Source organism: Rhinolophus ferrumequinum, chromosome 11 (assembly GCF_004115265.2).
Source record: "Rhinolophus ferrumequinum isolate MPI-CBG mRhiFer1 chromosome 11, mRhiFer1_v1.p, whole genome shotgun sequence".
NCBI classification, from domain to species: Eukaryota; Metazoa; Chordata; class Mammalia; order Chiroptera; family Rhinolophidae; genus Rhinolophus; species Rhinolophus ferrumequinum.
The window spans coordinates 34991702-35007075 of record NC_046294.1 but is presented as its reverse complement, the minus strand read 5'-3'; the positions used below and the strand labels follow the sequence as shown (position 1 = coordinate 35007075).

At 41.8% G+C, this 15374-nt stretch overlaps 1 protein-coding gene across 2 annotated transcripts in view; it reads right to left on the bottom strand.

Annotated features, from left to right (window-relative positions):
- Positions 1–4041: 4041 nt before the first annotated feature.
- E2F8 (E2F transcription factor 8) overlaps positions 4042–15374 on the bottom strand; it is a 16361-nt gene continuing 5028 nt past the window's right edge. For both annotated transcript variants that reach the window (XM_033121477.1, XM_033121478.1), the window contains exons 5-13: positions 14449–14763; positions 14086–14247; positions 12238–12375; positions 10410–10613; positions 10013–10100; positions 9225–9750; positions 5723–5855; positions 5208–5602; positions 4042–4834 (exon numbers count right to left, since the gene is read on the bottom strand). In XM_033121477.1, coding sequence (XP_032977368.1) covers positions 4652–4834; positions 5208–5602; positions 5723–5855; positions 9225–9750; positions 10013–10100; positions 10410–10613; positions 12238–12375; positions 14086–14247; positions 14449–14763 — 2144 coding nt within the window. In that variant the 3' untranslated portion in view covers positions 4042–4651. The remainder of the gene's footprint in view (positions 4835–5207; positions 5603–5722; positions 5856–9224; positions 9751–10012; positions 10101–10409; positions 10614–12237; positions 12376–14085; positions 14248–14448; positions 14764–15374) is intronic.

Genomic DNA, 15374 nt, shown 5'->3' with positions numbered 1-15374 from the left:
CCAAAGTAGGATAATAGACATTGTTTTGCATAACAGGGCTGATCAACAAATACGGTGAATGTTTAAATTTAAAAAAATTATTACAGTAAAAGACACATTGCCATTAATCCCCCTCAAAATACTCCCCCTCACTTCAAACACACTTATCCCACTGTACTTGCCACTTTCTGAAGCAGTTCTAGAAGTCCTCTTTCATGAGTGTCTTTAGTTGTGCTGTCGTGGCTGCCTCCATGTCCTGAATCATTTTGATTTTGGGGAAGAGCCAGAAATCTCATGGTGAATAAGGTGGATGAGGACACACCATAATATTTTCACTTGACAGAAATTGCCATATCACAAGTGATGTGTGACATGAGCCTTTCTGTTGTGATAAAAAAATACGGTGAATGCTGCTGCCAAGTGCCATCCAATGGAAAGGCAGGGATCTTCAATATGGGAAGTGGTGCATGGAACCTTAGTAACAGTGTGTGATAGGTTTCACCTTGTTCAGTGCAGTCAGTTGGGTGTGAGCTATGGTTGAGAGAAGGTGTGTTTTAAAGTGTGCCATCAGTCATCCTCCATCATGACAAATCTCCGTGTCACATATCGCTTCTGGTGTACGGCAATTTCTGTCAAATAAAAACATTACAGTGTGTCCTCATCCACCTTATTCACTGAATCTGTCACCATGTGACTTCTGGCTCTTCCCCAAAGTCAAAATGATTCAGGACACAGAGGCAACCACGACAGCGCAATGAAAGATACTCACCAAAGAGGACTTCCGGAACTGCAAGAACAATGGGATAAGTGTGTTTGAAGTGAGGAGTATTTTTAGGGGGATTAATGGCAATGTGTCTTTTACTGTAATAAATTTTTAAAATTTAAACATTCACCGTATTGCTTGATCATACCTTGTGTATATGGTAAAAATTAAATAACTATTTTAAAAATAGAATTCAGTACATACAGGGTAAATCAGACTCTGAGCTTAAGTCATGGAAGGTAGAACATTCTCTTGTAGCCTTTCAAAAATGCAGCTAATTCCTTGACTGTTGGAGGACATGGATAATCCCTACCTATATTTTTCTACAAAATGTTGGCAATCATGACAAGTCCACGTTTAGTTACAGAAGCAACTGAGCAAGTAATTGACCTTGAATGCACCCAAATAGGAAATTGAGATGTAAAACCACTTCTTTAGAAGTTAAATAAAAGATTGATATATATTTTTAACCTATGATAATGACACCTTTCCTTCCAGCTTATCTCATATTGTAGGCCCTCAAGATTTGAAAACTACCAGGTGGTGATAAATACGGTAAAGAATCTGCAGTCAACCCACAATCTGCTGTATCATTAATAGGATTGTTCAGACAGCTTATTGGCTTAAGTTTTAAAATTCTCTTTATCCTTTATCTGCAGGAACACTAATCACTTGAAAAGGACACGGCTGAGGGGACTTGTTTTAAAGCTGGGTTTCAATTTATTTATTTATTTTTGCATCGAATTCTATTGTTTTAGTTTCCTAAGTTCCTTGTGCCTCTTATTTCAATAATTTCCCTTTCAGGTATTTAAAACGACATTTTGCATTCACTTGAACCTAGGTGAGTTGCTTGCGTGTACTGGTGAGATAAGCATTTCTTAAGGCGTTTTCCTATTCCCTCTTTGGCTGGATTTCACCAGGCCCACGGAACAGAGAACTGACTGGTATGGAATTGGGAAGTCTTGGTTCTGGGTTTCCCTCTGTGATTTGTTGAGAGTCCTTTGGTTACCAGGCTCAGAAATGACTGGCAACTCCAAGCAAAAGAAACTTACTGGAAGGGTAGCAAAGGCCCCCAGAATCAGCGCATGGCTGAAAATCAGGTTTGGACACGGGCGGGTACCAGGGTCTTTCCAGACACTGGGAGGCAGGAACCCTTGCAGTAGGATCAGAGTGGTGAGAAGCTCACTGCTAGGATAAAAGGGAACATCAAATTCTAGGGAGGTTGGCCTCGCCTGGGTGACAAGGCCACCCTTGCCATAGAGATGATTGGGGGCCCTAGTTACGGTCCACAGCACTCCATTCAGTAATTCCTTAAGAGGAAATCAGAAGACAGTTTGAAAAAAGAAATTGCATGCTGGACATATAACTTTATCCACTACTGTGCTATTACCCGGCATCTTTACAGTTGCTTCCAGCTTTAAAAATGGACAGTGCTTCTCCCAAGAAAACCTTTGGGGTTGCCATGTCCCCATGATGTTTGCCTCTATGAGTGCCTATAAAACCGTGAACAATAATAAGACAAACTGGAAGAAGACAGTTAGGAGCACTAGTAGGTTAGTTGTTCCGCTAATGATAATGTGTCGCTGTATCATAATGGTTGTATTAGTTCTTTATTGCTGCATAACAGTATTACCCCAGATTGAGCATCTTAAAACAACACAAATTTATTATCTCACAGTTCCTTGTGAGTCAGGAATCTGGGGAAAGCTTAGCTGGGTTCTCTGCTTAGGGTCTCCTCGGGCTGTAATCAAGGTGTCAGGTAGGGTGATGATATCATCTAAAACCCTCCTGAAGAAAGATCCACTTGCAGCTCCCTCAGGTTGTTGGCAGAATGCAGTTCCTTGCAACTTGTAGGTAGCACTGAGGATTTCAGTTTTTTGCTGGTTGTCGGCTGCAGGCTGCCCTCAGCTTCAGGAGGCTGCCTGCCGTTCCTTGCTGTGTTGGGTTCCCCAACATGGCCTGTTGGGTTGCTCAAAGGCAGCAAGGGAGACTCCAGCGAGACAGGCACGTAATTGTGTACCTATAATCCCCACAGCCCATCACCTCTACTCTATTGGTTAGAAGGGATTCATAGGCCCTGCCCACACTCACGGGCAGGGGGTCACACAAGGGTATGAACTGCACACCAGGAGGTGGGAGCTAGGGGGAAAACTTAAAATGTCAGAGTGGCAGAAGTGAGTGGCACAATCCGAGTTGCCTTGAAGTCTTAACATACCTCATTCTTTCTGTGCGTGATTTCACCAAACCTTGGTCCTGGGGAGGTACTTCTTTGTGTGGAGAACTAATGAGCGGAACAAAACCTTGACCTCCCATCTGTCTAGCTAAGCTGTAGTGGAGGGAGAGAGGATGTAAGGAGCTTCACCTCCTCAGAGCTCCTGTGCCTGTCGGTCTGGTTGGTGTTTCTCTCATAGTTGTCTGTCATTAAACCTAGTAGCTTCCACGGGACTATATCTTTGGTCTCTATTTACCATTTGGTGAATTTTTGCTTTTATTGCATGGAAATTCTTTCTTCATATATGTGCTTGGTTCTACCAGAGCTGCTAGGCATACATCTGAAGGTAGATGGGTAATGGATAAAGACAGCCAAGTGACATGGGTTGAGTCCTGTCAGTGTGATTCTGGACTAACTGCTTTAATTTCTGAGAGCCTCAGTCTTAGCTCACTGAGATAACACCTGGCGTACAGTAAACACGCAGGATACAGATATGATGATCCTTTAAGACCCTGACCAGGGAGGGCACATGTCAATTCTCAAGGTGCAATTCATCCCATACCAAAGCGGGGTGGGGGGGTGTCAAGGAGATGCACATTTAACACATCGTAGCTTGTACCTTCTCTTGGAGCTCATGGAGATTTAGTGTAGTTTCTTAAGTGTGGAGGAAATTAGAATCCTTACTGCTGCTTTCCCATCCCTGCAGCTGTGCCATTCAGAAAGTGTGGTAAGGGGACTGTAGCTGACAGCAGGAGGCCTGGGGGGATGCTAGTGGTGCCAGGGCAGGGTAGGGAGCACCCCAGCAAGGCCTTTCACGTCTAATCTCCCCGGGAGTGATGGATAGCCCATGGGACTTAGCCGGGTGACCTTGGCCAAGCTACAGCATCTCCAGAGCCATTTTCACTTTTGTAAAAGTGGAGCCATGTGGAAGGAAGATTAAAAGCGGGGCAGAATGTAGGAACATTTTCTGAACTTTGCATATCTAAGGGAACCCAGGACAGTATTCTTACCAAGAATTTGCCCCTGAGGTTAAATAATTTTCATTTTCACTTAACAGTGCCCTAACTGGTCAAATGAAAATGTTAAATACAATTTAGAAAAGTTTTAATTTCAACAATTTATGATTAAAAATACATTTTATAAATAATTTTTCCATAGACTTGATTGATGATTATTGCAAACTTTACAAAAAGACATACTGCAACAACAGATTAAAATTACAAAAAATATAGCTATAGCCTTCCTATTTAAAAATACAACATTATACATCACAGCGTTTTCTTTGTGCAAAGTTTAAGAGAATGCTGTATTAGGCACATCACATATTCAGTCAAAGGAATGTAAACTTTAATACAGTCACGTTGCATAATAGTGTAGGCACAGTGAAATAATTTTTTCCCCTAGAAATTCTTAGTTCAACATTTTACTTTTATTTTTTAGGACTGATGGCTGAATTTTGCTTAATACAAATATATATATATATATATATATATATATTTGTGTATGTGTATATATATATATATTTGTGTATGTGTGTGTATATATATATATATATATACACACAAATGTGTTTTGAAATTAAGTAAATCCCCAATGTATTTACAGTATTTTCAGAGAATATGTTCTCCAAACCAGTCTGAGTATATCTTCTCTCTTAAACAACTTTTTAGAAAATTAAATGAAGCCAAATCTGTCAATTAATGGACATCTTCTGTTGAGACTTCCAGTTTTCGTTGTGGGACAAAGAGAGTTCCTACGGAGGTTTTATTAGCACCATCGAAATCCACGCAGGATGAGCCCATCAACTTCATTGGTCCACCTGGGGTACGGAAGAAACTTTCGGCCACTAATTGTGACCCTTTGGGTGTTACAGGAACAGGCTGATTGAAAAGAGATGAATGGAAAAAAGAAGTCAAAGCCAGAGAGGTACACTCTAGCAGCCTTAGAAGACTGGACTGAGAGATCGTGTCACACGTGGGAACATAGCGCACTTTGACATTGGCTAGGTAAGCCTGGATGAGGTTTACATTCCAGCTGTTTTTGTTAAGGCAAGATAAAAAGCTCATAACCCAATAATGTGGACTCATTGGGCACTCTTTCCAGGACTGCAAGGCAGGCAGGCAGGCTTCAATCTCCTCACTCTCCTATCCTTTCCCTCTCCAAAGAAGAAAGGCAAAAGCAAATCTCCCATGACACTGATATTTGGGACTTAATAACCCAAGAAAAAACTAAATTAAATGGAAATATTCTCACCTGTTGTGCTCCTGTCAAAGCAACGGATTGTCCATTCGGTTGGTTCTGGCCCAGGACTGGAGAATCATACCTGGTGGCCCTTCCTTGCTGAGAGCCTGCCTTTTCTGGAACAACACTAACAGCCTCTATTCTTGGAGACGCAGGAACAGTGCCGGGGCTGGTGCTGGCAGACACCTGCACACTGGGGGAGATGAGTCCTAAATGCTGCAGGGTGAAGTTTACAATGGCTGAGCTTGGGTTCTGGACGGGAATGGGGTGGCTCGAAGCGAGAGCCGGGCTGTTCCCTACAGGTACGGCTGCCACGGAAGTTGGTGAGACCATTAGCTTCAAAGGTGTTACATGAAAAGAGGTAAAATTAACAGCACTGAGTTCAGATGATGTCACTGGAATAACACCTGGAAAGAAAAGGGGGAGGGAGAATATCTTAAAAGCACAGGCATTTGTCTGAGAAGCTTACAAGGCTTAAGTGAACTTGAGACTGGTCCACATTTGAATAACATTTTACATACCCTCACCTGTGATTGGGGAGCTGTAGATCCTGTGGTTTGGGGAAAGGGTACCTGAGTTTTCTTTACTAGGCAAGACGGACTCTGCCCCCAGGGATGAGCACTGGGAGAGAGGGATTAGGTATCCTGACGGGAACAAAGTCTAGGAAACAAGAAGGGTTTATTTTACACACAAACACTGTACGAAAAATGGCCGCGTGCCTCTCCCAGGATTACTGTCCTTTAGTGGTTGTTTGTCTCATCAGACTAAAGCCTCCCAATGTACAGGCTCCAGGCAGGCCAGCTGTATGGCTCCCTGAAGATATCCCTCCCTCCCATTCCAGCACTTGTCCTGAGTAATACAAACCATGTGTTTCTTCAATGCGCTCTGTGGTCTTAGGAAGTGTCCTGAAGCTAGCGCAGAGCCTGCTTAGAGTAGGATTCACTCACAGACCCCCTCACACTGACAGCCTAAGGCCTGCTGTTAATTGCGTGATGCTGTCAGAACCAAGTTCAGTGCAGTTGGACACTGTAAGGGCTGTGTTATTATTATCTGATTGCTCTTCAGTTATATAGAATGGTATGTCCCAAAGAGTATTCTGAGACCCTAGTTCCACGGGATGCAAGCAGACATTGCTTGAATCATGCTCAGTTATGTTTGCGAAATGCTGACTTCAACCAAGGAAAATGGTGTTTTGATTAGAGAATTTCTGAGGGACTTGCTTTAATAACGGCATGCATTCATTGTAAATCTCCAAGGGAGCGTCCAGCATGTAGCATTTCCTTGGCTATCTGGCAACTAAATTTTTGGTAGCATCGGTATTCAAGGGAAATAGTTTAAGAAATGTTTATTTAGAGAAAGGGGTTGCCAAGCCATGGACCAAAATCCAGCGTGCTGGCTGTTTTTGTAAATAAAATTGCATTGGAACACAGCCATGCCCATTCTATAGCCGCTTTCCAATTCTTTTTTCTTTTTACATTGGCAGCATGGAATAGGTGCAACAGACACCACATGGCCCACAAATCAAAAAATATTTACTGTCTGGTCCTTTACAGAAAAAAGTTTACTGACCCCTCATTTGGAACAAAGGAATTATACAACTATAGATTTCTTTCTAATACTTGAGGTTCTAATGATACCAAGCAAACACGCTTATAATATACAAACTAAAGGGCCCAGCACCACAATTCAAAAACCACAGATGAAAAAGAGAACTGATTAACTCATATTAGAGACCCCACAGTCAGGGAGCAAAAGCTATAGGCAATCAAGTTATATTCCAAATGGAAGCGGCCAGGATGTTAGGCTGTGTATCTCCCCCATGCCGACTAGATCGCTGTACTTTACCAAACAGAGAAAGCCTAACCCAGAAAGGCAGGGGTGGCTGAACTGCCTGAAGTCTACTTCAGCCTTACCAAGAGCAGGACTGGCGCAAGCTAAAAGCCGCTCTTGTAAACCGGGGGGCCTTTTATCTTCCTCCAGACCCTTCCTCTAAACATTGTCCAAACAACAGTTTACACTTTGATCTAGCTGTTAATAGGTCCTGTCTTTATTTTGGGAACCAGTGAATTCAGAATGCACGATGCTCAAAGAGTAGCACAAACTTTAAATTTTGTTTCTTAGACGCTTGCTGTGGTTCAGTGTCTTTACTGGTAGGTTCCCTGAAAGCTGCAGGAATAGCAATTCTTAATGGGTGGATTCAGGCATTTTACAAATAGCTCTTCTTTGCTACTATTAATCATGTTCTCTCATGGTACGAGTTATTCTGCTTGCTGGTTTAATTCTTTCAAATCTTCAGCAAAACCTATAGCACTCTAATCATTATTTTTCAATTTTGTGCAAACCACATTTATCACAAAATCATTTAACCTAGAATGCCAGTTCCTTTTTTTTTGGGAAAATAAAGAAAAGAGAACTATTAAATTAGCACGATGAGTGAATCTGACATAGTTCAACTTGCAGGTCATCTCATCTGTCCTATGGTAGCCCTCTCACCTCCTCTTCCTACTACACCATCCTTTTCTATTTTCACTGTAATTCTTATTATTCACTAACTGATATGTTCTTGTTCTTTGTATACTGTCTTCTCTCTATTCCTACACTCCATTCCAAGTGTAGGTTCTCATGAAATGTTTACTGAATGAATTAACACATGAATTAACAGATTTTCTTTGTTCTGCTCAGTCCATGCCAAAAAGAAATGGTCAAAATGTAGTCATAGAGGTGAAAAAAGCAGGGGGACATGGAAAAATCTATCTACTGAAAACCCTAATGCTGATTAACCACGTGAGCAACAGGAAACCATTATTCAATTACCCCATTGGCCCAAAGAGTCTATGGACCTCCCAGAAAATTGAATCAGGCTAAAGCCCCGTGATTTTTCCCCCTAGCATGGATATTAAATGCAAAAATGATACTATGCCATCCTCAGGGAAAACCTGACAAACTCTAAAGCCTCCTCAATAACAACAGTCATAGATAATATCCTTCAGGTTATATGGTGCCTTAAAAGAAGGACAAACCCCCTTTATGTATACCATCATGTAACAAATTCACGTAGCCTCACAGAAACTGTAATATGGCTTGGGGCAAGTTCTCAAAAGCAACTGTCACCAAAGGCACGTGCTGGGTTTGATTTGATCCAGGGCACATGCTTTACACCCAGTAGATGATCAGGAAAAACTGGTGGAACAAATTCTTTATAGATGTGGGAAAATGAGATGCAGAGAAGTAAAATAACTTGAGTTAACAGCAGGGACAAAAATGAGAGATGAACTTCTGCTTCCACATTTAGTGGTGTTCCTTTGGTGATCATGTCTTTCACATATAATTGTCCTAAGGGAGGAAAATGAGATAATGTGTGTAAAAGTGCCTAATCCTTCGAACATCTGGTGTGTGGGTAGGCATCCAATAAATGTTAATTGCTTCCTGAACTAAACTCCACCTAGGAAAAAAAATGACCTAGAACACCAAAATCCCTAGAAACCAATGTATCTAATATACCTACAGTTTGCCAAGATACGTTTGATTTTTCTATTTACACAAAATAGAAATTTTGGTTTAAATTTTAGGTAGAAAGGAAAAACTGGGAACAATTTATCTTCTAGGCAACAGATGCCAGTTATAGGGTATTAAACAAACATTAAGTAATAACTCAGAAAGCAGGAGTCACTGAACCCTATGCATCCATCCATTCACTTTGGGTTATGTCTGCTTGTAAATTATTTAAGAATTTCATGACAGGTGTTTGCATTCCAGCATGTGGTAGAGAAATGGACTTAAGGACAACCACCCGTGGTGCTTTATAAAGAGAGCAAATAATCCCTTCCTCTAAAGGTTAAAAATGTCCTGCTGCCATCCCCGCCAGGGGATTAGCTGTCTGGGGCCTCTTTTGGATTTTGGGATGCGAAGGAACAGTTTCTTGTCTTCTGAGAGACTGCTCTTTGCTCTGGTAAATTTCACAGCCACCAAATCCTCCTCTAATCAACTGGGGAGTTGCTAAAGCTTTGCACAGTGAAAGGCCGTACTTACTGCGGAGACATTTTCAAGTCCTTTTAGGTCCTCTTTAAATTTCTTTTTGGAACCACTATCATCGAGCGCGTTTGCCCTCTTTGAGCCTCTTTCTCCAGCAGGTTCCCTGTCTCGGGTCTGTGCACCTTGTCTCTCTGGCACCAGGCTTCCAGGCCTGGTGGAGACACTGAGCTTTGTGGCATCACTGGCTGCCTTCTCGGTGGTGACATCTGTGGAGTCTTTTGATCTTGTAGCTTTAGAAGAGGGGGTGGGGCAGACTGTGGGGCTCAGGCCTTGGGGCGGTGTCATGGTTTGAGCTTGGGCAGGCTGCAAATAGATGGCATAGGATGGGCCCGGAGGGGGCTGAGGTAGGATCAAGGGCACCGCAGATGACAATGGGCTGGGGATCAGGGGGACCACCCCCAGGGGCTGGATGAGGGATGGTGCTGTCAGCTCCAGCTCAGCATTTACGGGGGTGCTCAGAGGGGCCACTGGTTTATAATGTCCAGATCGTGCCAGCTGTACTTTCGTTTTTTTTCTGGGTTCACTAAAAGACAAGATTTAAAACATGACACATTGTCCATAATGTTCTAAAATAAACACATTTTCTCTAGAATGTTCTAACACTTTAGATTGTCCCAGATTGAAACCATCCTTTTATGAAACTAGCAGATAGTTTCTGTAATGATTGCATATGAGTTATAGGAAAGATTATCTCACCAGTTTCCAAGGCTAATGCCTATTCTTACATAAAATAAGTAATCCTAATGATTCAATGTAAAAGTAATTCAAGAGCGCTGCCGACTTACCTTGATTGCTCTTCTAACTCTATTTTGCAAATAGCTGCGAGCTGAGCCATTTTACTTGGGAAGGGTGCAGAATTCTGAGAACTCTCAGCTGAGAAAATAGAAGGGGTAGGGGTTGGTCAAGTCAAAAGAATAAATGCTCACTCAGATGACGTATCTCTGAAGTCCAAGGAACAGAGAACATGCACCTCCTCCCCAAAATCACATAGCAATTAAAAGAAAAACCCCACAAATGACTTTCATCCTTTAATTCATACATAAGTTAGGCTTCAAGTGGGGTTAGGTATATGGATATGGAAATAATTCTCTAACAAGTTCCATACGGATCAAGTAAGCTTTAAAAAAAATCAGATAAAAAGGAGTTCTTCCAAGTGGAAACCTGACGTGACTGAAAACACACCTTTGCTGGTCTTGATGGGGCTACTGGGAGCAGAATTTATCTTTCTCCGATCACTTTCTATGCTCTTTACCAGTTTGATGAGAGATGGGTGTCGAGTAAAGTTTGGTTTCCCACGTGTGGAAAACAGGTTTTTGGCACAGTTCTCTTTTGAAGACTGCTTCACTTCCAAATCTGAGGGGGAGAAAGGAGTGACGGGGCTCAGACCTGAAAGAGAGAAGGGTACTGTGTTAAAACACAGGTGGCTTGTCTTCCTTTTGGGATATGAAGTCAAAGTGTAGTTCTGAAATGATTTTAGGAATTACAGTGGCAACAGTTATAGAGCACTGACTATGTACCAGATAGTGTTTTCAGGGCTTTAAATACACAAAACCTTGTTTACCCTCTTAAATGAATTCTGAGACAAGATTTCACACTTGAGCGTTTCTAAAACCCGTTGTAACTTATAACCAGTGGTGTGTTATAGTGTCACTGTCAGTGGTTTCTTTCCTTATTGATAATATAAAAAATTGTGCCTCTTAGAATCAGCGCAGTCTTAATGTGACGGAAAATGGTGACCCTAACAGCTATGGACTGAATATTTTGTGTCCCTCCCAACCCCCCAAATTCCTATGTTGAAAAACCTGATGCCCAATGTGTTACTAGGAGGTGGGGCATTTGGGAGGTGCTTAGGTTATGAGGGCGGAGGCTTGTTGAACAGGATTAGCGCTCTTATAAACCCGCAATTCCCTTCCACCATGTAAGATTACAATGAAAAGGCTGTCTAGAAAGCAGGTGCTCACCAACCACCGAATCTGCAGGTGCCTTGGTCTTGGACTTCCCAGCCTCCCTAACTGAGAAACATTTCTGTTTATAAGCCGCTCAGTTCTCAATGTGCAGTGGTCACTGAGAAGCCTAATAATGAGAGCAGCCTGAACACACGAAGACACTCTCAGCAGCTCCACCAGGTAGGTACTTCTCAGGAAATGTATCCCCATTTCAGAGACATTAACCACCTGACTCATTCAGCTGGTAGAATGTGGGCCTGGAACGCCATTGGTCTGGCTCCAGAGCCAGTGCTTTTCAAATCCCTCCCCAAAGGAACTTTCCCTCAGATTACATCCCAAATCACAACAACCTCACAAAGGCCCCATGGTTCTTCCCATTTTGTAGGTAAGGAAACTTAGCCTTGGAAAAGTAACTTGCCCGAGGCCACACAGCTAGTAAGTGGCACAGCTACCGTGTTTTCCGGAAAATAAGACTGTGTCTCATATTAATTTTTGCTCCAAAAGACACATTAGGGCTTCTGTTCAGGGGAGGTCCTCCTGAAAAATCATGCTAGGGCTTATTTTCGGTTAGGGATTATTTTCAGGGAAACACAGTAGGACTTGAACCTGTCTCCCTCTGCCTCCATGCCGAGGTCCTTGCCACTTTCCAGCACTTACTTCTATGTGGGGATCTTTGGTGGAAGGCAAAATGTCAGAATGCTAGAGTTGAGATGGAGACTAGAATATTGATACCAGAATGAATTCATTTCATTCTCAATGTGCTATGGTCACTGAGAAGCATAATAATGACAGCAATAGCAGCTCACGTTTTGTGATGCTTTCAACTTTTTTAAATCCTTTCATATACAGATTCTACCTCCTGGGCACAGTGCGTTACCGACCTTGTGGTTGCTGATGGAGCCAGTAACCAAATTTTTCATCTTGGCACTCATCTTTGTCTATTCAACCACTTATATATGTTCTTTCCATGTGGGAGTGTGGGTAAAAAGGGGAAGGGAGAATATCTTTAAATGTACGTTAATTCTAAATAACAAAGCAAAGAATTAGAAAAAACAAATACATACCACTGGGATTTGGACTGATTTCTGGGCCTGTCCATTTAAAAGCTGGTTTTCGGCCTCTTTCCTCTGTAACATGAACTTTCTTGATAAGAGCCAGGCTACTCAAAACATTAGCTATATCATACAACCTCCTAATTTTTGCTGGGGGAGAAAAAAAAGCATACATACCACTTAATGGAATAATGAAAGATCAAAGGACTTTGCTTCATAAGGATTTCATGTATATTCAAAGAGCTATCCTAACCGTCAATGTCAAATAGAGAAAAATGTGGCTCTTAAAATTATTCTAGTGATACGGCTTTAATTAAAACAACAAAAAAATAGTTTTAAATATTGAAAAGACTCAGTTACTGCTGGTATTGAATTTTGAAATGACAAAAGCACAAGTTGAAAAGGGAAAACTTACTTAATGAGATTGCCCTGTTGGAAACTATGTAACAGATTTTTTGATAAAAAGTCACCATTGCTGGGCATCTTCTAATGAGCCAGAATAATTTTATGAACAAAAGAAATAAAGCATCAATGATAAATGTATTGCTTTCCTGCTTGTGATAGTTTACATCAATAAGATTGATTTAATATCATAAGCATGGAAAATTCCATAGCCCATCAAAATTTGTAAGTTGTGGTATTATCCTTATGTAATACGCAAAGCATAGATTTATTAATTCTGCAGAACTTACATGTCTTAAACTGTTTTGTTTGTTTTTTTTAAGAAAAAGTCTGCTTTTACTTCTAGCTTCATAGTATAAAATTACAAATCGAACCCATTCTTCATAGCCGTGCTAGAAGGTTCTGAGTTCCCTGGGGATTCAACAAATTACACATCTGCAGTTCCTGGAATAGTTTCCACGGCTGTGAGTAACCAGGGAAATGGAGAGCTGAAAACTGTGAGTCTGGTGACTTCTCAAAGCAAGGCAGCCCATCAGTAGGCTCAGGACGTGTTTTTTGAAATTGCACATCTCCCAAGCCAATTGCCAGTATCACAGCTTTTCTCTCTACTTAATTTTGTCTTGATAGAGACACTATCAACCTGGGGATGTCTGCATTTACTTTTATGGGACTAGGATAGCTTTTCAGGGATGGGAAGGAGTCTGTGTGACAGCTCTCAGGCATTCCCACAGCCTCTGCTGTTGCTTGAGGGGGCTCTTCCTCACCATACAGCTGGGTCCCCGAAGTGTCCCATGTTCAGGCTAGACTTCATTCCCTACTTGGAGGTTTGCAAATGCCCCCAGGAAAGATGGGCATGCAGCAGACCACTTCCCATCTGCGGAGCACTTCTTCCCACACCCTCTCTCTACTCGCAGAGGTTCCTGTCAAGTCTGTTACAGTGGCGAGGGCAGACCTCTGCTTCAGGAACCCAAAGTATATAATCCTGTTCCAACTTTGATCAAATATGTTGGCTGCAACCATTCTTTCAAAGTAGCAAGCCAACTGTGCTACAGGTCACTTCTGGGGACAATTTCAGAAGAGTTATTTGTACTCGCACATATGAGAAATAGTGGAAAGAGCGGAGACCTAGGTTGCAGTCACTTTATGATTTACTGCTCATTTAGACTTCAGGCAATTATAGATGGTATAGGAATAAAATGAGGACAATGTTACACTCTCACATGAGGTAACTTCTAAGGAACTGTTTACGACCCAAAGTATCAGATAAATAATAGTTATATACATATCTTTAAATACTACAGGTTAGCTAAAGCAGCTTGATCATGACTACTGGGGAGAAGTAAAGCTACAAAAGCACAATTTGAGAAGATCTGTTTATATAGCAAAGGAAATCAGTCTGTAACTGAGATTTTATTGTTAAGAATAGATCCAAAAGTCCATAGCAGTCGTGATACTTACTTTTAAACTTGCTTTTATCCAAATCTTCCACATGGTCCTCCCCAATTAAAATCTTGGCCGCAATCTCTAGGCTTACTATCTGAGGCGTTGACACCAAAAACAGCATCACAAATTTCTGGCTCATCACTCTTAAAGACTTGTCTTTGCGGCTGTTTACAGAAGCTTTGAAGAAGGGTAAGGATTAGAGAATTAAAATTCATGAAGGGACAAGTGACTTCTAAAGTAACAAGGCTAAAAATACCACCACCTGGTCAGAGAGTTAACAACTGCAGCATTTTAATGTTAAAGACAGCAGTAGTTTTAGAGCAGGGTTCCCTAAGGAACCTTTTCTTTAGACCTGAGCTTTTCAATGCCATCTCTCACCTGCCCGAAATTCCACTCCAGGGAGTTCGACAAAACACATGTCTGGGTGTCCATTTTGGCCAGTGTTTGCTTTGATGATATGATCCTCTATACTGTAACTGTTACTAAAGTCGAACTCTTGTTCATATTCTTTCTTTTTGATCATCATAATCTGCTCGGCATACTTGTTCTCCTCCCCGACGCTTTTCAAAGTCCCAAGGGTTTTGTTGAGATTGTGTCGCCCATGCCACGTGTACCTGTTCTTGGCGAGGCGGCTCACCATGTGTAAACTCTCAAGGACGTTCACAATATCATAAATGCGCCGACGCTCTACATCTACAAAGAAGGAGCAATTATGCATGACTAGGATCGGATTTTATAATGTGTCAAAAAATTGAATCATGTTTTCTTCCATGTCACTGAGATCTGGGTAACTTCCTTATTGCTCAGCAAAGACTGCGAAGATGAGAAAGACATGTGCCTGCTCTCAAAGGGCACACACAGTTAATACAAATTAGAGGCGACATTTATTGAGGGGCTACTATGTGCCATACAGCTTTAGAAAATTTCTACCCTAAACTTGTGGGGTAGGTATTATTATCTATACTTTATTGATGAGGCAATGGAAGTTCAGACTGGCTAAGCAGCGCGCCCCAAGGCACAGAGCCAGGAAGTGGTAAAACCATGTCTTTAATACTCTAAACCCCACACTTCACAACTTGTTTCTTATGTTTCTCTCTCTCTCTCTCTCTCTCACACACACACACACACACACACACACACACGGCTGTCATATGATAGGTACAAGGTACTGAGATTTCTTGCTGTTCCTGGGACCTGCCAGATATGCCCTTGTCTGAAGGCCCTTGTACCGGGCTGTTCCTTCTGCCTGGAACCCCTCTCCTAGATGTCCTCATGGCTCCCCCTCTCGATTCTTTCAAGTCCTT